Raw genomic sequence first — 27585 nt, forward strand, 5'->3', positions numbered from 1 at the left:
AGTATTCACAAAGGCTGTTTATCGATCTCAAATTACCCTTGGTTTAAAACAACAACAAATTGCTAACAATATGAAGATTCAAATCCTTGCCGTATAGCTTAAAGATTCTTCATATCCTGTGATAGTACGGTCAGGCAAATCTTTCCCTGGGTTCTTGGTGAAATCCGTTTTCCCTCAGCTCTCAACTTCTATAAAGGCATCTAACTCAATGCCATTGAAGTCAATAAAAAATTTTTTAAGCCAATTTTTGTTTTTTATCTTTCCTTGGCTTTCCATTCCCTGGGCTCTGGGTGAAATCCTTTTCTCCTTCATCCTTTGATGCCTTTGGTTCTAATCCACCCCATTATGTACCCAATATTAATGAGCTACTGTTTTTCCTTCTGTATTTTTTCATATTTTGGGTTTTTTTTCATATTTTTCTCTTTTCCAATTGGATCTCTATTTATATGTTTTTTATATATATATATATATAAAAACTATATGTATATAGATAGTTTCGGTTTTATGTTCAGTTATATGTACATATGCACACACGTAAGATATATGTTGACAATATACCTGCACATTAAGTATTATTTATTTTACAAAAATAGGAGCTAAATGTTTAGAACTAAAAAATACCTTATGGAAATCCTTTTGAGTTATCTGGCATACGTCTAATTCCTTCTTTTTGTTGACTGCATAATACTCTATTATGTGAATATTCCAACTTTTACTCAGTTGCTTTCCTGTTAATATGCTTATCCTTTGTTTCCAGGTTTTGCCCCTCCCATAATGCTATAATAAATAACCCTCCATGCTCCTTTGTGTATTTCAGTTCTACAGAAGAGGGTTCTAAATACAGAACTATATATACCTATGTTTTAATAAATATTTCCAGCTTCTTTTCCAAAAAGAAGTTAAAGTACTCCACATTTCTACTGGTAATATACAAGGATATCCTTGTCCCCACATCCTTGGCAGGAATAGGTATTATAGATCTTTTAAATCTGCACAAGTTCAATGACAAAATGGCAACATGATAGATCATTTTTATTTATCTTGCATTTACCTGACCAACAGTGAATCTGAGCATTTTTCATGAGTTTGTGGCTCTTTCGGACCAGCTTTCCTCAGAATGGTCTGTTTACATCCTTAGCACTTTTTTTCCTTTTATGTTTTACATTGGACACTCAATGCGTAATGCATTCCTTACATTCCTTTATTTAAAAGATTTTATTTTTAAGTAATCTCTACACTTAACATGGGGCTTGAACTCAAAACCCAAAGATCAGGATGAGCCAGCAAGGCACCCCAACATTTCTTTATTTTTAAAACATTTTTGGCTTTTTCTTATCATTATGCCTGTATCATCAGATTAACAAGTATTATTTCTCATCTTATGGTTTTATAATAGATCTTCAAGATATCTTTGCATAAATTTTCATTAAAATACTACATATATATAAATTATTCTGCTTGTACAGTAAAATAGATATTTAAGGATTTAAAAAACTTTAAGGTCTGAATTATTTAGAAATAATTAAGCACATTCCTTAATAGGCTTCGGAAATGACAATAAACATATTTATTTTTCCTGAAAGTAATCTTTGACATGTTTTCCAAATACAGATTTGAAAAGTCAGTGAAATTGACTTTACCTAGAAGGATACACATTGGAATTAAACCATTGGTCTTGGTTAAACAAAAATATTTGGCTATACTGTGATTCTGTTAAAAGTGAATTAGCTTTCCTTGTGGACAAATGTATTGTCCCAGTGAATGAAATAACAAAAGTGGGAGAGTAAACTACACTGACCCATAATGTAAAGGCAGTTAGAAACTAACAAACCTCGTAAAACTGGAAACATTTTACCAGCTGCAGTTTGGTCTGATGCTTCATTGGGACAGCTACCAGCTACCCTGCAAGCAGCAAATCCTCTTGCCCGTGAAAAGAGGGTGTTAGCTGCACGAGCAGTTTCTGGAAACTCCTTTGCCAATGAAACATACACATCTATCTATAGTATTTTTATTTTCCTTTTAAATCATCTTCCCTTTTATAAAAAAATAACTAAAAATCTTTCTGGATGGTATACTCCCATAAAGACTACCAATTCACACACAGAGAATTAGGAATAAAATCTTTGGTAAACAGTTAATATTCCCATGATATGCTCTGGGATTGGCTGACACAGCACGAGCTTCAGTGGATACATCCTCAATTTTGAACAATTAAAGAAACGTATTGAAATGGATCTGTGTGTCGGCTTTTCTATCATGGCTAAACTGGAAACCATGTTTCCCAGAATCCCCTTCCATGCCTGGTTCTGGTGAGGAGTTAGCCCAAAATGAAGCGTCTGTGGTATTTGAGTCAAAAGTGAAATGCCAGCCATTTCCTTCCAAAGTATTTTTTTTTTCCTGTGACAAAACACAGTGAAGGATGATCACAGAGAAGCTGGTCTGTTCCAGTCTGTCCTGGCTCTCCTTCGCTCTGTTCTGTCTCTTCTTCCTGACAGCTGCCCTCCACATTCCAGTTCCTCTGACAATTGTTAAGATCCAAGTCCTAAAATAGATCCCTTGTTCATAAAACTCATAGTGGTGCTGCTTCCCTGACTGAACCCTGACCAGTACAGTCATATTTAAAATCTGCTGCATTTCCACAGAATTAGAATATAATGCACCCTGACCAACACTGCTATTGGAAGAGACTGGCAGATGCAGTGTTGTAACAGCCTATTCGATTCTTTTATTTGTTATGAATGACCATGGCAGAATACAGGTTTTCAAATGCCTCTCTAATATACATGGATGTTAACTAATTCCAGGAACTTGGTATGCTTATTTAGGGAGTTTGTCAGGGAATATCTTATTAAGGAAGTTACACAGCAAAGAAATTAGTCCCCTGGAGTAATAACATCACAAAATTAAATTACCAACTGTAAAAAGAAAAAATGCTTTACTTCATATAAAAATAAAAATAATCCTGGACTGTGCATTATAATTTCTTTAGATGGGATTAATCCTTTCTATGCATATTGCCAGGCGGAGAAAATTTTTAAAAGAGTAATCCCTCAAACATAATATCAAGTGGGAATCCAAAAATGGAGCAGTTTTATTGTGTGGAAAAGTAACATAGTTTCACTCATTCATTTACACAAGGATTCTCTTACCGTAGCGATGATCTCCGGTTTTTGTCGCTTGGCCAAATCAATGATATCTACTCCATTATAAAAGAGGTTTTCTAGACACCCATGAAAATTCTTATGGGGGAATGATACTGATTTTCCAGGTGCTGGAATCCCTCCAAAGCTGATCTTAGAAAGAAAAATGGCATCAATAATATTGTTTAGTGATTTTCTGATAATCTGCTTAAATAATTATGATTAGCAGCTATAGCTTTAATCACCACAGATTAATCAATTTTTCATCACTACACTGCCATGTTGCTAATTTCATATGGATATTTTTTTAAATTAAAATGCAGATTTGAAAACAAATTTACATGCATTCAGTTTTCATTTACACGAGAGCTTGATTATTCTTACAAGTTACTAATCATATCTGGATTTGATGTTTATTGGCTGATGAATCAAAAGGCGGCTTTATATCCATGGTAAAGCTCTGTTTAATAACATAACTGGTTATAATGGCATTTTGTTTTATCTACATTTCCGGCACATATTGGTTATTTGCACATTTTAATCAATTGATAATCTATTCATTACTCCAACCTCTCCATAAATCTACACTGCTCGAGGATGCCCTACAGCACACACACACACACAAAACAAAAACAAACAAACAAAAAAAACATGCAACACATTCTATATTCACTTATACGATCTCCTGGAGATTTCCTACATGTGATAATCTGTGACTACGCATTTCAGATAAAAAAGAAAATCTCTCTCTGTAAGAGTAGATTAACATATCGTCAGGAATACGAAGTGTCAGGAGTATCTGCCCGAGTCTGCTCTCGTGAGTCAGGTCACTTTGGGAAACACTTCTCCAGGACTTGGATTTACTCTGAAAGAGGGGAGGGGTGCTCCCTACGGTGTATTTTCTTTTGCATAACTCCCCAACATATACGTTGTAAAAATCTGTATTTATTGAAACACAACTATCACACCTCATAATCAAGGTCCAGGTAACTGAACTCTCCCTGGGCGTGGAAACGGTGCCTGTGCTCATCTACTGTAAAGTTGACTTGTTTGCCCACGCGCTGGATGAGCACGGAGTGCCAGTGCTGATCATCCAGCAGGCTGCCCAGGGTGAGATTGATGAGCGTGTGAGCCGAGGGCAGTCTGGCTTCACCTGAGAAGAGAAAACAGTAACAGCACCATTATTCCCAGTCTAAAAAAAAAAAAAAGTTTCCCCTTGTGGACCAGCAATTGCCATCTCCTTCCTCGCATTCCACCAAAGACACTAGTACGGATCCACCTGAAGTTTGAATATAATATCCTCTCAACCTTGTTGTAATTTCTTCCATTGTTAATTCTTTTTATTAGTATTTCCCATCACATGCTCATTTGCAATGTAAATTTTATCTTTGCTACAACCTCATTATTTTTACTACCTCAGTATTTTTCAATGACCCATCCCTTTTTTCATGATGTTTGAAAAGAGCTATGTAGTTCTCTTGGTACTTTGTAAAAAATATCAAATGAGGATCTTGTACAATTTGCAAAATATGAACATACAGTTCATGTACATACACTTTCATGTACAGTATTGTACATGAAAGTGCAATACTGGTGTACATATAAGCCCTCTAATATGGAAATAAGGCACCTTAACTGTTAAAAGAGAAGCTATAAAAATATAAAGTTACTAAAGTGATATCCAAATGGCCAGATTTTTCAAGTACTTCACCAAATAACTTTACCTGAATTAATAAGTAAAAAGAGCCTTCCTCTTCTTAATTCCAGTGTGATGTGATCTCCGTTTTGCCCTTCCCGGTGGAGCAGAATTCCATCACTCTGCATAGTTTTAAATTTCAAAGAAATAATATCCTTTACTGGGCTCAGGGAGTTTTGGTCAAATCTGTAGAGAAGGGAACTTTTTCCATCAAGATCAACCACCTCTGATCCTAGGGACAAAGACATTAATAGTCATTCTAAAGGACATATATGCTTTTTATTAAAGCATCTTAAATGTGTGTGTGTGTGTGTGTGTGTGTGTGTGTGTATATGTATATATATGTACATATATATATATACATATACACAGATATATATAAAGCATTGTGCATTGTGCACAGACACACACGCATAGTAAGCCAGTCATAAGAGAAAATAAAATTTCCAATGTCTAATTCCCTCTTGATGCCTGGGATTGATTCCATTCTAGCTTTTACTAACCTATTTACAAAATCATGATCTAGAAATACATCTTAAACTGTATTTTTAATTTTCACTATTATTGAAAGCTATTTCTTTTCATTCAATAAAAAAAAGAAAATCAGGAAAAAGGTTATGATCAATATCCCTAAAACCACTTTGCATATTTCACAATCAGTATTTTAATAATGTTCCTGAAGTGTAGACGTTAAATGGTTTTTAGCTCCTGAAAAAATGGTTTTGACATCTCAAAATTCTCCCAAACATGCTGTAGGTAAGATATCTGCATAAAATACCCACATATACATCAGACTCATCAAATGCTACCTCAAGTATATATTAATCTGACCTTTGTGTTTTGTTTTATCTTATTATTTTTGTGGCTAAGTAATAGTACTTAAGAACAATGCTATATTCTGTCTTCTAGAGGACATCGTTGCAAAGACTTTCACTTAATGATATTATAAGGGCTGTTCTGCTGCATTTGTGTCAAAACTGTGACATTGACATGTTTTTTCAGCTTTCTGACAGTGTCTTATCTACTCATTGTCAAGATCACTTTTATTCAGTTCATCTGAAAAAAGATGTCATGTTAAACCAGTAACGTAACAGCACATCTGTCAAAATCAGTTGCATCCTGAACAGACACAAAATAGAACTGATAATACTCAGAAAGCCTACTAGTGTTTTCTACATTTCGTGAGTCGAAGCTGTTTGTTTGTTTTTTAAGACAATTACCCTTGAGAGTACATTTATGTAATAAATGAAGAGGTTAGGGAAACCCAATGAAGCTATTTTTCAACTGGTTAGCTGACTCTTCCCAGTCAATGAAATGACAGTAAAGTTTACTCACCTTGTTTCATTTGACAAAATTATTACAGCTACTTGTATGCCCAAATATACATTTCATTCAGATTATCCATCATATTTAATGTGAACCATTTATACTCACCACCCCCGGAAATTTTTTTCAACTATTTTATGCAGCTATCTTTTGAAAATTCAGAGGTTTGATTTTTCCACATCTTGTTAATGTGCTTATAAAGAATTCATTCACCAAATGCACATGAATAAACATTGCATTCTGTAGAAAGAATAATGTTAACTGAACAATTATTCCTTGTTATATAGCTGAATGAATGTGCATGGTAAAAACATAACTCTGTGTCAAATACAAATAATGTGTTCTATGATTATTAGATTACAATAAATTAAGAAAAATTCCAATAAGACAGACTTTAAACGTTGACACATTCAGAGCCATGCAGTTATCTCTGAGTTAATGTATCGCTTAAAGGCAACCATCATCATAATGATTTTATTTTAGATAAAGTCTATTTTTGGAATTAGCTACCAAGAGAATTTTTTTTTCCAGTAAAGGTTCAACCTGTGTGACTTCAACATACTATTTCTTTTTTCTCTTTTTCGCTATTATTATCATATTATAATGGTCATATATATTTACCCTTCACGGCACCTAAAGCTTTCGTGGCTTCAATATTTCTACCAGCAAAAACAGGATAGTGAACAACGTATCAGGCGATTGATGCTTGAAGCATCTCTTAAACTGAATCCACTTGCCACTTTCCTTCACTCTTACCTATTATCTTCTTAGTCCACAGATAATACCTCAGTAATGTGAGAGATTTGTTCAACAAGTATGTATTTAGCGCATCGTTTGCGAGGCCCTGGCACAGATACTGGGATGAATTAAGTAATCAATATCAACGTGGCTCCTGCCTTCATGGAGCTGACATTCCATGAAGATGGACGCGGCTTGGTGAGTGAGCAGCCATGACGGGTTGATCAAGCCTAACCGAAGACTGGGTCTCTTTACTTAAGGTAGCTGGGAAACTCAGCTCTCTGATCTAGAAACCTCACCACTAACCTGCCCACTCCCCATGGTCTTCAAGTCCTACTCGTGTCCCCCATAAACCTTTAGAATTATTCTTAGGACATTTAGTTCCCAAAACCCAGGCATTCTCCCAAAACTTTCTCTCCTCCACTGTCATGAATGGAAGCTCTGAGGATTGCTGAGAAATACGGTGACAGTTAGTAATTCACCTCTCAGAAGAGGAAAAAGGGTGAGCAGGGCTTGCCTTGAAAATGGTTCTGAAAGTAGTTTAAGTAGGAGAAGAATAAACAGACTGCACATGTGTGTGAACAACAGCTTCAGGGAAAAAAGTTAAATATAATTCACAATGTGAGTACAATGTCAGCACAGGAAAACATCAACATATATATGTGTAACATAAATACAAGAATTTTCATGAAAGAAAAAAATTCAGGATTCCTAACAGTATTACTTCAGATAAAAACCTCACTTATTAAAAAAAAACTCACTTATAATGAGTCTAACATAAGTCACTGTTATAAAAAGCTATCTACACAACATATCTGACATATAAAAAGCATATAATTTTAAACAATAATCACAAAACACTGTGTTGTGGCACATACAGTTAATGATATAAAAATCTGGAATTATATGACAAAAAGTCTTGAGAAAGAGAAAGAGGTTTGTACCTTCTCTTGAAAATGGTCTTACCCACTGTTAAGAAAAATTGGAAATACTAGATATAATACAAAGGAATAACTTCACATCCTTTCAATGTCATATTGGACCATTTCCTCACAGACTCACCTAAAGAGTATTTAATTCTATATGAACTAATAAATGTCAGATTTTACTATTTATTACAGATTAGGATTAGACTTTGATAAGTTACATAATGAGTTGTAGATCTTTTCCGCTCAGCAGAAATACAAATGGCTCTACAGTTACGGTTTTATTGCCTTGTTGGACATTAACTATTTATGTACCCAACATAGTGATAGTAATCCAACATTCTTTCTTGAATTCCTATCTACACTCAGTCTCTTGAATCTTCTTTCAACTAGCTTCACCATTCTTTTGATTCCTTCTTTAATTAATTAAATACACCTATCATATGTGTTTATTCTGTATTTGAATTTAAGTCATGGTTTTTTGCTTCTGAAAATTTTACTTTCAACATCACTAACTACAAAGTACAACTTGAGCTTCACATCAATGGGGAAGCAACATTTTTTTTTAAATTCTCTTTATTTATTTGACAGAAAGAAAGAGAGATCACATGTAGGCAGAGCAGTAGGCAAGGGAGGGGGGAAGCAGGCTCCCTGCTGAGCAGAGAGCCCAAAGCAGGGTTCAATCCCCAGACCCTGAGATCATGACCTGAGCCGAAAGCAGACACTTAGCCCACTGAGCCACTCAGGTGCCCCTGGGAAAACAACATTTCAATTTCAATTTCAACTTCAGCCATCACCAATAACATTCAAGGCTAATTTATTTTCACTATTCCACAAAGGACACTATCCATGCAAATACATTCTCACAAAAGAAAAGTTCAAATGATCCATACCAGTATTTCTTTACATTGAAACTAACTTATGAAGATTTGATGAGAGTAGGCCATTAAGGAAAGTAACTCAATATTTATTTGTTTAGAAACACTAAAGTAAGCATCAAAAGTAATATTCATGTTTCAATTAACAGAATCACACTTATGTCCCTCTTTTGTCACTTTCAGAAAAAGAATCTTTGGTACACGATTGAAATGCATAGATAGGAAAAGTAGACATATTAGAAAACTGACTTTAAGAAAAGCTAAAAATCAGAAGTTAACAAAATTTGTTATGGTAAAAGACCTATAGTCCAAAGATGTAGGAGGAGACATGTTACTTGACTGAAAGAATTATGTTTCTAATGGTAAATCTGTTCATTAGTAGGCTTATAACTGAGGTTATATTTTTAATGATTGAATTACTATAGATATTAATAATGTGGCCCTGTCAAGCCCTGTTCACCACAGGGAGGACATAAACTCTAATTTTCTAGTAACTAGTTGCAAATTGTTCTGACACATTTATCCCCCTCCAGCTACTCCCCGTCTAAACCATTTTTTTTTTAAAGATTTTATTTATTTATTTGAGAGAGAGACAGCAAGAGCAGGGGTGGGGCAGAGAGAGAAGCAGACTCCAACTCCCGGCGAGCAAGGAGCCTGACATGGGGCTTGATCCCAGGACCCCGAGATTATGACCCGAGCCAAAGGCAGATGCTCAACTGACTGAGCCACTCAGGCGCCCCTTCTGAACAATTTTTAATCGTGTTTTATTACAGTGTAGCTTAGAGGTTAAGACGAGTAGTCTGTGTGGGTTCGCATCTTCCCTCTACCTTGGGCAAGTGTATGAGTTTCCTCTTATTGATGTAACAAATGACCACAAACTTGGTCCCATGAAACAACACGAATTTATTATCTCCTAGTTTGGGAATTCAAAAGTCCTAAAATCAAGGTGCTGGCAGGAGCTGCTTTCCTTCTGAAGTCTCTGGAAGATAATCCCTTTCCTCCTCTTTCCCAGCTTCTAGAGACCATCCACACTCCTTGGTTCAGGACTCCTTTCTTTGTGTACAAGACTCCTATCATAGCATCTTCAACTCCCCCACCTTGTTTCTCCCCTCCTTCCCTGACTGATGCTCTCACTCCCCTCTCATAAAGGCCCTTGTGATTACACTGGGCCCATCTGGATAATCTAGGCTACTTTCCCTATCTCAAGATCCTAAATTTAATCAGACCTGGAAGTACCCCTGTCATATAAGGTAATAAGAGTCATATAAGGTAACCGAGCATTACTCCTTCTATGACACAAGGTACCTAACCCCGTTGCCTGTTTCCACTCTGTAACATGGGAATGATAATAGTATATTCTTCACAGGATTATTGTAAGAATGTATATCTGTATAATTTTTGAAAGACTTGCCAGCAGATAACTACAACTCAAGGAACATTAACTACTACTAATGCTAACGCTATTATTTCCTGTAGGAACACTGGGCAGGCAAAGAGGCACAAGAAAAAGAGTTTAATAAATACATCTGGTGTATTTATTTTAAAGAGTAAACTCTTTAAAAAATAACGAATTTCTGAAGAGCACGAGAAGTGCTCAATTATCAATGTCACGGGCCAGGCTATGCAGGAATGATTTTGAGCCACCTGTGGGTTCTGTGGCTTTTTCTCTGTCAACTAATGCCTGAGCTGACTCACCATGGCGATTGTCAGTGACCTGAATCCTCCTCGGTGAATACCTCCGTCTCAAATCTCCTCATTTACAGCAGGCAACAGGGAAAGGAGAGACTCACGAAGACTGCAGGCCCCACTCTCCTATCAGCAACCCCAGGAAAGAGGGAGAGACTGCTTTATTTGCATGGTTCAGAAATACAATCTCCCGCGGAAGGAAGAGTTTTCCCATACAAAATATTCAAATTTCTTTCAGGGAGTTGCGTCCGCAGTGGTATTGGTGAAATGTGTGTTCTCTGCTCCTTTCTGTAAGCACATATTTATGGCGAGCTCCCTGCGAACAGTGGAAGGCACAGGAATGCATAAACCCAAAGTACCTTTTTTTCCGTCAAGGCGCTTCCATTCTAATGGGAAAGATGCACATCCCCGAGATGTGATTTTTCACGCCAGTGCTTGGATCTTTGCTTTCTGCCTCCGTGCCGGGTCCGAATGATTTCTAGCAAGTACAGGAGTTGATCCATTCAGCCTCAGAGAAAGATGTCAACTAAATTGCAGATGTGCCTCTGTGAGCAGCAAACAGTTCCCCTACCTCTGCATATTTCACATAAACACAGTCCTCATTGTGTTATCTGCCACTTGAATTGGTATCCCTCCCTCACACCTACATCCTACCCCTGCTCCAGAAGTTTGAGACTTTGCAAAATGTGAGGTTGCTATCTGAAAAACTGATGCCCTCCCCCTCTTCCCTAAGTGGATGACTAAGTAACAGTAATGGCAGATGAGCAGATGACAGCGTGAGGATTATCTGACCAGAAGGACAAGAAGGTTAAAGAAACCTCTCCCCTGAAAATGAATAACCTCGTTGCAGGCTGAACTATACCATGGAAAACGAACATGTTTATCTGCGCTGGAGATGGTACGTGCAGAAAATTGTGGAGGCGGTGGCGGCTTGCCCCTGCAAGGTGTTTTGGGGGAGAAATTGGTTCTGTGAATTCAACTGTGAATCATCGCATCACTGATGAGGTCAGTCGGCTAAGAAACGTGGAAGAGACAAATTGGAATAGAAAATGCATGAGCTGGAAAACAAATCCTTGAAAAACAGAAAACTGACTTTATTAAAGGTCATGAAAGAGTTCCTGAAAAAGACACGAGCACCCCAAAAATATAAAGACAGAAAACCTGCTCTAAGTGGAGAAAGAACAATGGACCAAAACTCTTCTGTGCTAAACAAGAAGTTGGTCTCCAGTACTGAGCACATCGCTTCTTTATCTGAAAATTACTACCTGTGAATTTCTGAACAAACAGACGTCCAATTTTGACTTCTAAGAAACATAAATCAGACTGAGTCACCGTTAAACTATTACATGGTGAAAAATGAAAGCAAGAGCAGGATGTATGGGTACTTGAGATCTGCATTACTGAACTGGGTTTTGAAGAGATGGCGAGGAGAGACCAAGCACTTGTGAAATCAACAGGAAATGGGTTGTACTATTTTTTGCATAGTAGCATCAAAGAACACAGAATGATTTAAGGGACTCTTAAGTTTAAAACCAACCAAAATTAATACAATAAAAAGGAAGAAGACACGGGATCAAGGGCAGCACCTAACCACAGAGAAAAGGTGACTTTACTATCACGGTTTTAAATAGACTGAATTAAGATCAGTGATAACACTCTAGGAGGTTATAGGAACAAACAAGATCACTGCCACTTAAGTATCCGTCTAAATTAACCTTTTCGATAGGTTTGAAATGGGTAACATCTACCACATCAAGGACCCCTGACTGTGTTATTGGAGGACATAAGCTATATTTCTGTTTCTCATATTTGTAAATTTTGTAATGAGTGCCACAGAAGTCACTTAAATGCTGAGTCTCAATTTCCTTACTTGGAATACATGGAGAAAAATTCCAATTTCTCATACCACACAAAAATCTGTGGGTTTCAAGTGCAACTATCAAAAAATTTCATTTATTATATATTTCGTATGCCATTATTATCATTTTAATAATAACTAGCATTCGAAATCTCCTATGGTCACCTCACAGTTCTTTAATCAACTGCTACTGTAGAAGTGTAATACATCTGGGGCTTTTTTACATTTTTTCATTTTTCAGTTTTTATCATGGCTAACTGGATGTTTTTCTTAGTTTGTCCACACAGCAAATAGTTACTGAACGTTTACTGTGCCGAGTCCTACATTAGGAGCTGGTGTTACAACAGTGAACACATTCTGTCCTCATGGATCCCCCAGTCTGAAGGAAAAGAAAGATATCCAGCAACTCACCCCACAGATATATTTACAAACTCTAAGTGGAGCATGAAAGGAAAGTGCATGGTTGTGCGGCAACTGTGAACAGGGAGATCTAAATTAGGCTTTGATTGGGGACAATATGTTTGCGGAAATGAAACTTACTCTGAGTAGATGCCCACCTTTGTAAATGTCCAGGGTCAGGGGGGAAGGAGGAGGTGTGGGGAAGGGGGTGTATGAGTCTGGGAGAGGGAGAGGAAAGGTGGGAGGACGGAGACTGGCTAGGGCGGGGTGGTGGTGGCATGAAGGAGATTGGAGAGGTCCACAGATCATCTGACCCTGTGAAAGCCTGGTTCCAGGTTTTGTTGGGATGGATCCATTTTGGTTTTGTCCTTCACTCTAGGACGTGACAACGGGTCCTCAGGTTGGTCTTTACTCGTAACGTAATGATCTCTGGCTTTTCAGTTAAAAGCCCAAGATGTTTAACAAATCCCTCTAGATTGGCAGGACTGATTCTTTTTTTTTCCAGAAGGGTTCCTCCAGGCACTAGGTAGATGCTGAAGTCTTTGGCACCTGACCTCTCCCATCCTGCTTTTGCCTGGGCTCCTTGGTATCTCAGGTTGGGCATGCGTGGTTTTTGAATCAGCCAAGGACTGAGGGGAAATTTCTATGCAGGAGTTGAGACAAGGCCCTCCCTCTCTGAACCCCTCCTTTTCAGGATTCCGCACTCAATTTCTAGCCACTCTGACAACCTTGAACTCTGAACTCTGTCTCCTCAGTCCTGTAAAATCTGGCTACTTTCTGCTTACACACTATGACATCTGTACACTAGGATGTGTTTTTAGGAAAAGGTCGATTAAATGTGGATCTCCCAGAGTTTGCTTTCCTTCTTTCCAGAATCAAATTTGTTGATTTCCAGCCTATTTCTGACTTGAACTTCAGAGCCCAGAAGGTTTTTTTTTTAAATGCATATTTTGTATCCAGTGATTACAACTACAGCAAGATAGCCCGATAAAAACAACTCTGCTAGGAGTGGTACTGAAAAGCACATCTTCTTTTTGCGAACGTTTTAAATCACTGTCTTGGTCTATTAATTCATCTAGGATTGTGAAGTGGGAATATGCTAATTCTATTATCCCCTTTTTATTTATTACCTGGAATATACCTTCAAAGAGAAATTCTCCCTCATCTTCTACTTGGTTACCTTGAAGTACAGATCACACAGGAAAAGTAAGATAAATTCTTGATGTTTCCCTTCATTTATTAATTTTCAAAATAATGAGTTGGTTCCTTCACATCTCTCATAGGTAACCAATTAGATTTTCATTTTTTAGTACTGCCATGAGCCCATTCACTCAAAACTATTTAATATGTTGCAAAACTGCAGTTACAGACGCCATCATATTTCCATTTTGGGTCAGTGAGAGCCTGCTCAGTTTTTCAAACTAGTATCTACTGATGTAAGTTGCTCCAGCTTTTAATAGCTTTTATGTTATAAAACGCGTATTTTATTTTTTAAGTTGACATGAGTTTCATAATTGCTGACTTGCTTCCATTTGTTACATAGAATCCATCATTTTCTCTTAAACAGTCTGGATTTAAGCAAATAAACACAACAGTTTCTATGTTATATATAGTTCCTCTATTTCTATAGCTCTTTTCTCTTCCGATCTTCCCAGTTGTCCCTGTGCTCTGTGTCTGACCTTCCACAGGCAGCACATGCCACCAGGTTGGTGAGAAAAGCCCTCCAGAGGCTCACTGACCCCGCCCCCCCTTCATTCATTCATCTGTCGAGAAGACTCGTACCCAAGAAGGAACATCTGACTATCATACAGTATCACATGCGCCTAGTATGACCACCGGAGCAGAACGGCTGTTCCGGGAACAGGTGAAAGCATCCTCTGCTCCAAAAGTGACGTGTCAGAGAAATGGTGGGAGACAGTGATTTCTCTGCTGAGAAATGGTGACAAGTACAAGACTTATCTCGATAGAGAGATGAAGGCTACACGTGTGGTGATTGCCCCCGGTACTGCGCAAAGTTCCCAGGTCTAGAAAAATCATGAAATCACGGCATGTTGGAGAAATGGAAATGGTCCAGGATGGCTGGACAGCTGGAGGCTGTTGAGGATGAGGGAAGAAGCTCGCGGAGAACAAAATGAGGACGTTTACCCAAGAACTAGGGAAGAGGAACTTGGGATTTACACAAAGGACAACTGTCGCAGTGGTTCATCCACAGTTAGAGAACACCCTCTCCTGAGGCTTCACCGCCACTCCCTCCGGACATCTCCCACAGTCACTTCCGCTCCATTTTGTTTCCCTTCCCTGCCTCTGTTTACCAGTGTTTACCTTCCTTCGGGACATTTCGTAGAGTAGTATTTCTATACCAGCAAACAGTTTCTCTTCTTTTTCCTTCTTCCACAAGTTATTTCCTTACCCACATCTCTTGTCTAGCTCTATAAACATGTTCACGGCTGCTATGGCCAAGACATCTGAAATTTATACTTTCTCTTTGAACCCATAAAATTTAGCTTCTCCTTCTCTCATTACTCAGGAAACAACTTCCAAGTTTTCTGACATAAAAGTAGAACATGCTCTTTGATATGGATTTTCCATTCACTTGATGTTCCTTCATAACAAGTTACGGCCCTAACTCACCCGGACAGAGGGTAATAAAATTATGTGTGGCTCTCACAATAGCCACGGTCCCTGCAATATTCATAGGAGCAACTTGCACCTGTAACTTCAGTGAACACAGGCAGGAGGCCCGGGTATCGGCATAAAAATGCATGTTACCTAAAAAACGGGGTAAAGGACCCGCTTTAATTATCATAGAAATGCATCTCTCCTTTTCAACGACATGAGTAGTTGTCCAAAGACAGCACTTTTTACTTTTATTCTTAACAGCAATGCAGTAAGTGGGAAGTCATGATTTAATAACAACGATATTCACATAGGTTTCAATTATCTACCTTCGACTGAGAGCATTTATGGTTCCAACCTTCTATATTCCCCAGGCTGACCTTCAAGGAGTCAACAATGGAATTAATAATCTCCCCAGTGCCCTCTCAGAGCTCTTCACTCTCCACTGGCCCTCCCAGCATGGCACCACTTTCCAGATGCTTGTTTCAGTTTGATAAGTCAGGGACCCTCCCAAGCAATCACTAAGCTCTCTTAATTCAACATCCCCGGTACATTTGAGTCTGATTTGAGACAAGAGAACCCTCTCTCCTGATTGCTGGCCCTCTGGTTTGAGGCCCTACTGTCACTGCACACGTGAGATTGGAAGCTCCCAACCGAGCTGCTGCCTCCAGTGTGTGCCCTCACTTTCAGCCTGAGTGACCACCCTCAAATATAAACCGATCCTACCAGCAATTCTCAGCTCTGTGCTCGATTGGGGTATGCCCCCACCCAGGCTCCCATGTGAAATTATCTGCATTTTAGTTTCAAACCTCTTGCTATAAACGTTCTTGTATTAATCTCAATTCATCAATCACTTCATTCCTCACATCCTCCATTCAGGCTACATTTTACATTGAGTTTGTATAATTTTTATGACATTGCCTCTTCTGACCCCTGGGGTCAAACACCTCATGTTAGTTGCTGTAAATGTCTGTTTCTACATGTACCATGCACCCCCCCCCAAAACCCCACAGGTCCCTTTCTCTCACTGACATTAATAAGCAAGTTGACAGCCAGCTTTGGAGGGTCCCCATAGACCCCTGCGACAACTGTCACACATAGTGGTCTTGCAGGTTACCTTGGCAACACATGCATTGCTTTTTCTTGGCTTTTATTGTACAAGTACTATAAATTTTGTTTTGAGTTTTGTAACTTTGTAGCATTTTAGATAATGTTGTGCTTGTGCTTTTTTGCGCAGAGTTGAAGAACTATATTGAATAAACCTAGGGTTAAGATGCAAAAAATATTATATATAACAATAATTCCCAATTATTGAAATACAAATCAAAACCACAATGAGATACCACCTCACACTAGTCAGAATGGCTAAAATTAACAAGTCAGGAAATGACAGATGCCTGTGAGGATGTGGAGAAAGGGGAACCCTCCTACACTGTTGGTGGGAACGCAAGCTGGTGCAGCCACTCTGGAAAACAGCATGGAGGTTCCTCAGAAAGTTGAAAATAGAGCTACCCTATGACCCAGCAATCGCACTACTGGGTATTTACCCTAAAGGTACAAACGTAGTGATCCAAAGTGGCATGTGCACCCGAATGTTGATAGCAGCAGTGTCCACAATAGCCAAACTATGGAAAGAACCTAGATGTCCATCAACAGATGAATGGATAAAGAAGAGGTGGTATATATCTACAACGGAATACTATGCAGCCATCAAAAGAAAAGAAATCTTGCCATTTGCGACGATGTGGATGGAACTAGAGGGTATTATGCTGAGCGAAATTAGTCAATCAGAGAAAGACAATTATCATATGATCTCCCTGATATGAGGAATCTGAGAGGCAGAATGGGGGGCTTGCAGGGTGGGGAAGGAAAAAATGAAACAAGATGGGATCAGGAGGGAGACAAACCATGAGAGACTCTTAACCTCATAAAACAAACTGAGGGTTGCTGGGGGGAGAGGGGGAGGGAGAGGGAGGTTGGGTTATGGACACTGGGGAGGGTGTGTGCTATGGTGAGTGCTGTGAAGTGTGTGAGCCTGAAGATTCAGACCTGTACCCCTGGGGCTAATAATACATTACATATTTATAAAAAAAAATAAAAATAAAATAAAGAAATAAAAGGGAAAAAGATAAAAAATAATTCCCAATTGTTAAGAAACATACATAACTAAAATTTATCCCTATACCCAATAGCTAGTACAGTTCTCTTTCAGCAAGTGTCAATAAGTACTTAAAAGGCGAATGCATGTATGATTCATAGAGCTGTCAAGTACACAGGCTTTAGAAAGTAATGGATGTGAATTTAAATATTAGAACTAAAACAGGCAGTCTGTGTAATCCTGGACAGAGTTCTTGATTTCTCTAAGGTTCACTTTCCCCCACGTCAGAAGACTTGAGCAGCCTGGTATATACCACTCTTGAGTGAGTGGCTCAGGCAAAGCCCAGGAAAGAGTCACATTAACTTGGTGCAAGCAACGTGGACGCACAGGCCGACGGGTGCATGCAGTCCTCCAGGCCTTCACGAGAGGCTCAATGAGCTCCCAGCATGGACAGGTGTCCTGGCACACTGTCCCAGCACAGAAACCTAGACCACTCCCCAATACCACTTCTCCTTTTTACAGGGATTGTAGGAGAATGGCCTTGTGTATCCGAAGAAAATCAAGCTGATCTTGGATCTGGGCTACTCAGGGGAGTTGCAGACAAAATCCTATCGCTGTGTTCGTGGGCAGAGCGCACCCACGGCTCTTCCTTCTGAGGACAAGGATTGCTGACGGTCCCACCCATTTCTGTACCAGGCAGCCCAGAGCAAGCCACAGGGCTCATTCAGCAAACAACTCTGGTCCTCTCCTCTTGCCCCTGCATAAAATGGTAATATTCATGCCCCTACTTCACTGTGTCATTAAGACTCGAATCCGAAAATACCTGATACATATTAACTCTTTCATAAATGATGGTTTAGTAAACTCATGCTTTAGTAAACTCGTATTCTGCAAGGCTGATACCATGAACAGGTGGAGAAGAGAAGTGTAACCCAAGAATTAAAGTCCATTTGACCAAAGACCCTCCCTTAAGGCACTCACACCCAACCCATCTTGAGGTTATTTTAGGTTACCTATGAGAATACGTCTCCATTGTTTATATGTTTTTCTCTTATCCTAAATTATACAACAGAGTCCCGTCATACCCTTCAACCGTAGGTGTTTATGTTTGAATTAAAATCTTGTCGGCCCTCGGGACAGCTCCTTCAGCAGCGGGGCAGCGACAAGAGGAAGCTCATTACATGTGTGGACAGTGCCTCACTGACAGGGACAGCAACTGAAGTGGCAGGAGGAAGACGGCTCCTCGGGGCCGCAGATCCATGAAAGCGAAGGGAGATCTGAGTCACTGTGGAGCACACGTCGGAGAGAAGTCAAAGGAGCCCGTTCCTCAGCAGTCACGTCCACGGGGACATCATGAGGGTACTTTCATTGTGGACAAACAGTATCAACAGTCTTGCTCAACTGATGTTGAATTGACATCCCAGACTGACGGTGTATTAAGTGGGGGAAATGGCTTCATATTTCTAAGACTCTCTCAGATGCGAGATTTTTAGGATTTAAGTTAGAATGCCTATAAAAACCCTACCTGACAGAGAGTAAGTGCTCGAGAACTGTTAGCTATGTTTATACTGTGATAAATGAATATTTTGCAAGGCGCATGCTCCGAGTAAGGAGAGAATGCAACTAGAAATACAAAGCACTGGAACTTTGTTTAGCTAATTACCCACCGTGTAGCACGGGCTTTGCTAAACTCTATGATCCAAAGACAAGAAGACAGACTGTCCAGGTTCTGCGTTCCAGAACTGTACTTTGGGGTGGGATGTGTTTTTAAAGGATGATCTTATTCAAACGGATCGTTGCAAAGGAGGCGCTAACCCATGATAGAAGCAGCTACGCTGAAGCGTTGAGGCCAAGAGATTGAACGGGCAGACGGTGAGAAGTGGGCTGCCCGTGGCTCCTCTCTGGGATTTAACAGCTGGATGGAGCCTGAGCTTGCCGTGGGGCTCTGGAGTTGGGCAGACCTGACTGCAAACCCAGCTCAGTCACTTCCCATCCATGTGGCTTGAGCAAGCCATCTGCCCTGAGCTTTTAGCCACTGTGTTTGCAAAGTCAGAGAACGGAGTAGTTATCCTAAAACATGTATACAGACTTTTAAAAACATTATAAACTACATGTTAATAGAATGTTAGACATATAATAAGCACTCAAGAAAACATTGCTATTTCCAGTATTAAAAAATTAATACTATCGGGGGATGCCTGAGTGGCTCAGTCAGTTAAGTGTCGTCTTTGGCTCAGGTCAGGATCCCAGGGTTCTGGGATCAAACCCCACATCAGACTTCCTACTCAGCGGGGAGTCTGCTTCTCCCTCTCGCTCTCCCTCTGCATCTACCTCTCTCTCTCTCAAATAAATAAATAAAATCTTTTAAAAATTACACTATTAGTATTACTGCCATTATTATTATTATTATTACTATCGATATTCGTACTGTGATCACTCTTCTGTAGGCCCTGGCAGGAACGAAAGGCTGGTTAGCTGACCGTTGATGTTGGGAGCGGGACGGTTCGGGGTGCTGGGAACATCACCAGCCAGTGCAAGGAGACCTGCAGTCTGTACACCGTGGTTTGTCTGTCTGACAGAGTTTAGACAACGTCAACAACTTGCTTGCCCCCTGCATGACATGCCTTCCCTTCCTGCAAATAAAGTGAACCAGAACCTAACTTGACTTACATTAAAAAGTGATAAAATGTGTGTGAAAAAAAGCTTTCATGGCTAAAAAATAAAGGTTCACTAGAAGAAGAATGATAGAGAAGAACCGAACAGTCCTGGGCTCTTTTCCAGATTCTTCTGTGTGTTAGGCGTGAGATGCTGGGCAAATTACGGAATATCTCCAAACCTCAGACTGCTCATCTGATAATTGTAGATCATATTAACTAACTCATTTTTCCATAATAAAGGAGCATCTAACAGGATGGTGCGGCTTGAGGTAGGCTATCAATAACTCTTAGGCCCCTGCCCCACAAAAAGATATAATAAAACGCTTCATTAAGAAGAGACTAAGTGAAATCTGTGGTTTCTATCATTTTTTATGTGAAAGTATTTCAAACACATTTTATATTTTGGCAGAGGTCTTTACCTTTTCTATGAATTTATGCCGAAGGGACAGCACGTTTATAAGTGAGTTATGTGGCGTATTATTTTTAGGCTGGAGAGACAAACATTCTTTCAAGTCCTGACATTTGACTGGTCATACTAAATGGAACACCGTATCTTTTGTTAAATTCAGGGTGCCTAAGTGAAACATCATCAAATATAGTCCATGACGGGGAAACTCTTAATATTTGAAGGTCGGGGTCTAGCTAATAATATTAGATTTGGGTAAACAGATTCACATATGTCTATAAACAGGTATCCGTGTCTGTTTATCTCTGTATGGATCGATCTATCTATAAAATGCTTCCACGTCTGATTTAAAATATAAAGCCAAACGCTAAAGTCAATATTGCCATGTATGGGCACAAAAAAAGCTTTCCGCAAAAATCTTTCCTGTTTTTCTATCTCTTTACATAGCTATAAAGTCAATTTCAGCATACAGGTTGGCTTTCAAAACATCTCCTCTGAAACCTATGCCGGTGTGTTGGATAAACAAACACTTACTGTATGCACATCCGAACACCTCGATCCGCATTCCGATTCTGCCCCTGGGGTTCCACTCTAAAGGGATGAAGCGCAGGAATCGGGCTTTGATAGAAGGCTGGAGTCTATAGTACACAACGCTGTCGGCATTTGCATTTCCTGAAAAGCCCTAAACGAAAAGGGAAGGAAGGAAATCAATGCATCTGGAGAATATCCGCTTCACCCCGTGACCTCGAATGCCAATGAACAATGCCTAGCATGCTTTTTTCCTGTAAAAATGGCTGCCTGCTTCAAGAAAATCATATGACCAGTTACACAGGAAAGCCCGCCCCCCGCCCCCCCATCCACAGAAGGTACGATTGCCCGGGCTTCTCTCTACGTTGAGAGTAGCTGAAATTCCACCTTCCCCATTAAACCAGCTTTCAACCATTTCAACCTTTCAACCTCAATAAACTTTGTTTCTATAAAGTTCAGACGAAACTTAAAAGGTATTAACATTGTGAACAGCACCCAAAAAATTTGAGAAAGTCTTCTTCCAGTATTCGAAAAGTAGGGTCTGATTCAGCAAAGAGGTTGCCTGTATTACCGGTGAATGATGAAACTTAGGACGTTTCTGTTGTTTCATTTTCTCCTCTTATTACCATATACAAAAGTACCTCCCAGCACTCCACTCAGAACACTCTGATACAGACTGTTCAACTTCACGGAGCTGCCAGATATGCACATTAAGAATTGCTACACATCAAAGTTATTTAATAAAAAAATAATAAAACCAAAGCACCTGTATTAAAAAAAAACGGTTAAGGGAAATTGGAAGCAATAATAATTTGGAAAGACCTACAATTAGACTTATAGACTCTAGAATTTGAAAGCTAGAAAGACCTTGAGAATGGTGCTAAGCTAGCACAAAGTGCAGATGAGGACATTAAAGGTCAAAGAGGTAGAAGATAAGGGCATCTGGGTGGTTCAGTTGGTTAAGCATCTGCCTTCAGCTCAAGTCCTGATCCCAGGACCCTGGGATCAAGCCCCTGCTGACTCCCTGCTCAGCGGGAAGCCTGCTCCTCCCGTTCAAATAAATAAATAACATCTTAAAAAAAAAAAGGTATAAAATAACCTTCTGGCATTTGTAAAACTACATAAGGTGAGACCCAGAGCTACCTTCCTTCCGCCATAGCATGGTGCATCTGCCTAACACAGAGCTCGCCTGCAAAACTGACATAGGACAGTGCCTAGCATCAGAGCGGCTCTGTTTACACCTTCATGCCCAAGGGTAAGGCTTCAGAGGGGAAAATGTTAGAGGGAAGCAGAAGTTGTTCTCAATAATTTGTATTTTTTATCTCTTCTTCTCCTTCTCTGCTACCCATCCTCCCTTCCTCTTACCTCTTTTTCTCCCTCTCCTCCTCTCCTTTGTTTTGTGTCCCCCCACCCCTTCTGTAACAATCAGCATATGCCAGAACAAAAAAGCAATCTATTCAGGCTCTCGGTAGGTCTGCTGACCATGACTGGGCCAGTGCATAAGGCCAACCTCATGGACGTTGCACAAGGTGAAGGTGAATATGTTAGGAATACCAATACACACGAGTCTGCTCATGTTCATACTTTTCTTTCTAGTTTACAAATATCCCTTTACCAGCATTTACCGAAACATTTTTTTTTAAATGTTTGGTGTTTCACAGTCAAATTGATTTGATTTGACTCCCCTTATCAATAAGCTCTCTACCTGCTGCCCGCCCCCCCACCAATACCCCAGGCACCCAGCTCTCAGGCTCACGTACCACAGGCCTTCCGTGACAGTACTTCCAAATGATATCCAAAATCGGGGCCTCTGTCTCCATCTCAGCTAGGACCACCCAGTTCCACAAAGCATTACCTCACCAGAATGATCTGCTCCTCACCATTTTTGTTCTCCTGCTCCCTGTCACCATCCCCATCCACAGGCCCCATCTCTCCCCTCTGAGCAGTCAGGAATGTCTTTAAGGGCAAATCAAACTGCGTCACCCACACCCACTTAGAACTCAGAACAAAATCCAAGCTCCTTATCAAACACACAGTCTTTGACAACACCCTCCATTATGCTTTCACCCCACCGTACCCCCCGGAACAACCAGGCTCGGTCCTGCTCGGAGCCTTCGCAGCTGCTGTGCGTACTACTCTGAAAGTTCTCTGTACAGCCAGTCCCCTTGACATTTTAGGACTTGGTCAAAATATGACCACCCAAGTCAGACCCTTTCTGATCACAGTTTCAAAAGCAGTGTACCTGGCATACCCCCGCATCTGAGTTTCCTGTTTTATTTTGTTCATTTTACTCATTATTTGGGGTCTTCTTTTGTTTGACTGACTACCTTGTTTGTTGATCTCATCCCACTAGAAGACCAGCTCCATTAAAGCATGGACCTCCAGTGGCCTCCATCCACAGTACCCAGAACAGGACTTGGCTCGAAGTGGTTCACAATAAAATATTTGTCAGATGTGTACATTTCGGAAAGACTGTGCTAAAAACAAAATAAAGTTCAACAAGTTTCTCGATTACAGACCCTCTCAGAGCATGTCAAACGTGAATGTGTGTATTGCTTTGTATCTCCCATGACGAAGACAGTCATCTTATTAGGCCCACCTACCTACCTACCGTTTCCTACAACACAAATAGGAGAACACTGTTTAAACCCACAGACATTTTAACTCTGATAACCAGACCCTTCTAGAAAGCCCCATTCCTTCCACTAGTCAAAATTTTACACTCTGGGCACTGGTGTGTGTGTGTGTGTGTGTGTGTGTGTGTGTGTGTGTGTTTACCTGCTCTTCAAACCAGGGTGATGTGCATCCAGAGTAGAGGCCCTGGTCCATCACCGTTCAGTTCTAATCAGACCCTCTTACACTCTAATTCTCTTTTCCCGGGTGCCACTGGCAGGCTGATACAATTTTGATTTCTTTCAGTGAACAGCTAGATGATGAATCAGATAACCCTCCCAAAGATCTCACATTTTTCCAACATTAACGTACGTTCACAGATTTAGACAGATGCCACTATGATGATCTCAACATCTTAAGGGGTTAGGAAAAAAGATGCACAGTGGCAGTGGCAACAGACAGGTAAGTGGAATGGGGAGGTCTACCAATGGCAATCTTTCACATTTTACCTGATCGATTTATGAGTTATTTAAATTTTAAGAACATAAAGAAGAAATATACAGTGCTTAGCTTGTATATGTAATAAAAATACCTTGGCACACTCAAAATTCTAAGCAGATTTTTCTTACAAAGGGCAAGGGAAATTGTGAGGTAGAGGGTAACGGATTTTTAGCACAGAGCAGCCATACCTGGATTTGTAAAACTGAACATGTATTAACTGTATGATAATTAGTAAAATGAAGTAAGATGGAGACATTAGAAGTGTGTGTACACAGTGACAGAGCAGGCAGAATGTTATTCCGTAATGCTCTGAGTACCTCAAATTTAACTTTCTAGTATCAAGGTCATTGGGGGAATATGCACCATTACTATTAATTAAATATTATTTAACTGAATTGTAATATATGTTTGTCTTGCTCCCCGTGTTGAAATTTTTTCAATAAATAAGATAACAAAGATTCTGCTGTGGAATTCTGTATTTAATGGGTATTCAGTGTTAATGAATGAAGTGTGGGGTTGATGTTACATTACCTTGTAAGTTAACTGTTCTAGGCATATTATCAGGTTTCAAATGTATTTCCTTTGCCTAAGAGATATTTCTCAATTTGATGTGAAGATTTTTTTGATACCATCACAATTCATAAAATGGATTCATGGATTCATGGATTTAGGGGCACGTGGGTGGCTCAGTTGGCCAGGCATCCGACCCTTGATTTTGGCTTGGGTCCTGATCTCAGGGTTCTGGGATCAAGCCCAGTGTCAGGCTCCAGGCTCGGCACAGAACCTGCGTGGGATTCTCTCTCTCCTTCTCCCTTGCCCCTCCCCCTGCTCATGCTTTCTAAATAAATAAATATATAATAAATGAATCTTTAAAAAAATAAAATAAATTTCTAAAAAGAACACATGGATTTCAATTGTCCTTTTAAAAACATAATTTTACTATGTGGCTGTTTGTCTTCCCTTTTATTATACAGATCCCGAATTTTGATGTCTGTCAGAATTACCTGAGGAGCTGTTTAAAAATGCAGTTTCTAGATCCTGCGCCTCATGCACTAAATCTGTGAGGGGAGGGCTGGAATCTGCATTTCTTTTTTTTTTTTAAAATAAAGATTTTATTTATTTATTTGACAGACAGAGATCACAAGTAGACAGAGAGAGAGGAGGAAGCAGGCTCCCTGCTGAGCAGAGAGCCCGATGTGGGGCTCGATCCCAGGACCCTGGGATCATGACCTGAGCCGAAGGCAGAGGCTTTAACCCACTGAGCCACCCAGGTGCCCCTGGAATCTGCATTTCTAATGCATACTGAGTCCATTTGTGCTGTTGGTCTTTAGCTGGCTTTGAAATTTTTTCTGGCTTGTGGATACACCATGCTCTTTTCCCCTCCCAACATTACTGCAAAACTTTTCAGGGAAGGAAAAGATTTTAGAAGAAGGGTTCACCTGGGCTAACCTCCAAAGAGAGAAACAAGGAGCAAATGTGTTCTGGTATCAACCTAAAGATCTTCAGCGTGTCTCAGCATCAGGTGCAGAAGAACTATGTTATGTCCCTGCAATATTTCCATCAACCCTGTAGAGTAGTCATTCTTGTACCCACTTTAAAGAGGAGGATAATGAAAATTACAGAGGTTGTGCGCCTAAAGCCACACAGCTAGGAAGTGGCAGAGTAAAGATTTAATCCCAGGCTTTTCTGACCTCACAGCGCATTAATTTAGCCAAGCTATGAGTAGACCTCACTCTAACAGAACATGAAAGCAAGCCAACAATCCACCCTAAAGGAAGCCTGATATTTTATTGGACGCTCCCCCCTGCCTGCTTTTTCTCATAATTTACATTTAAAATCTTTGACACATTGAGAGTAATGCGACTTAGATGATTGCTGAACGTAGCTCTACCAGTTAACGTTTATAGACAAAAGGATTTTTCTATAAACATCACATTTTCTCAAAATTATTGGAGTAGAAAAATAAAAGACAAATGTTCGATAATCAATAGGACTCTTGCATAAAATGATAACCTCCTAGAAGATACAGAATGTAAAAGAATATGCCAGTATTTCATCAACTATCTGAAATATCTACAAATAGAAGTACAGTGATGTGTCTTATGTGACAAAAAATCAAAGGACTTTAATTGTATTTTTCTTTTCTTTGAGGCTTGATGATTTTCAAACTCAATGAGGTATTCATAGATGATTTAGAAATGTATTTCTAACCGAGGTAATTTATGGAGTTAATGAATTAAAGTTTTTTGCAAGACTTTAAGTATTTCCATAATGATTCTAAAGTTTATGAAGAGGTATAATAGCATTAATCTATTTTATCAATATTAATTGAGCAACTCATCTATGAAAGTCAAGATGCATAAAGGGAAATGCCCATATGGCAGTTCATAGGGGATCCAAAACGCTGCTATAATAAATCAGAAACATGGGACCACTTACAGGTAGTTATACAGTAGGCTACATAATTACATAAAAATTGGTTTCGCTCCCACCAAAATAAACAGCAATACTAATATAAATTCAACATGACAAGCAGGCAAGCATGTAAATCCCCTGACCTCTCCTGTTGTGAGAATTCATGTGACTCACATATGACCTATTTCCAAGTAGAACTCATTGTGACACAGTCAGCTGATATGCAGACACTAAATGCATCATAACAACATGCTGTCTAATGGAAGTCAGCCCTTTGTTCTATGATGTTGGTTATAAATATTTACCAAGTGTGCCAGTGTGCCTCCCAAGAGGTTGTCTAGCCTAAAAATCAAAAAATGCAAAAGAAAGGCTAAGAAAAAATAAGAACTCCTAAAAAGCAGGGAACTTGCTAACATAAACCCAGATAAGAATAACTTTTAAACATATGTTGGACAAGACTATTGTACCTATATGTATAAAAGCTGATTCTCTCTTGAGTGTGAATGTCATTCATTTATTGTAACAGACAAATAGCAGTGAGAGTACAGAAAGCAGATTCGAAAGTTTTGTTCTGTGTATACGACAAATCTCACATTTCAAAATAAGAATATAGAATTTTATTAAATAGAATTATTTCTACCATCCCTCTCTGAAAATGTTCACAATCTTTAAAATATTTATTTGAGGGGATATCAAATTGTTGGTAATATTTCAGTAAGGCCCATATCTTAGCCATTTTATTAGAATCTGTGGAGACACCAAGTTGTAAAATACACTGTTTCGGCCCTTTTAGCATAAAAAGGTTTCAATTCTCAAGACAGCAAGATCAAACGGCAAGAGTGAAAAAGCATGTGAAAGATATAACCTCGGCTGTAGTTTGTAACTATTGTTCAGAAATAGCAATAAATTGTTTTATGGAAGATATGCAGACAGGTCATTACCCTTAAATTTATATTAGGGTAATAATATATGTTGAATTTAGTGGAAGACTAAGGTTTTATTGAGATGAAAAAGAACTTGAGCTTAAAAGAATAATCATATTATGGTTGGCAGACTAGGAAATTCTGAACAATCCTCCTGCTAGAAAAACTGTACAAAATGGAA

At 39.4% G+C, this 27585-nt stretch overlaps 1 protein-coding gene across 6 annotated transcripts in view; it reads right to left on the reverse strand.

The window, feature by feature from the left end:
- CNTNAP4 (contactin associated protein family member 4) overlaps window positions 1-27585 on the reverse strand; it is a gene marked incomplete at both ends in the record, with an annotated part of 234878 nt that overhangs the window by 88245 nt on the left and 119048 nt on the right. For 5 of the 6 annotated variants that reach the window (XM_080828714.1, XM_080828716.1, XM_080828717.1 and 2 more), the window contains 4 exons: window positions 3150-3293; window positions 4109-4293; window positions 4865-5068; window positions 20959-21106. In XM_080828714.1, coding sequence (XP_080684840.1) covers window positions 3150-3293; window positions 4109-4293; window positions 4865-5068; window positions 20959-21106 — 681 coding nt within the window. The remainder of the gene's footprint in view (window positions 1-3149; window positions 3294-4108; window positions 4294-4864; window positions 5069-20958; window positions 21107-27585) is intronic. The other variant, XM_080828715.1, reaches the window with a different exon arrangement.

This window comes from Martes martes, assembly GCF_963455335.1.
Source record: "Martes martes genome assembly, chromosome: 17".
Classification (NCBI taxonomy): Eukaryota; Metazoa; Chordata; class Mammalia; order Carnivora; family Mustelidae; genus Martes; species Martes martes.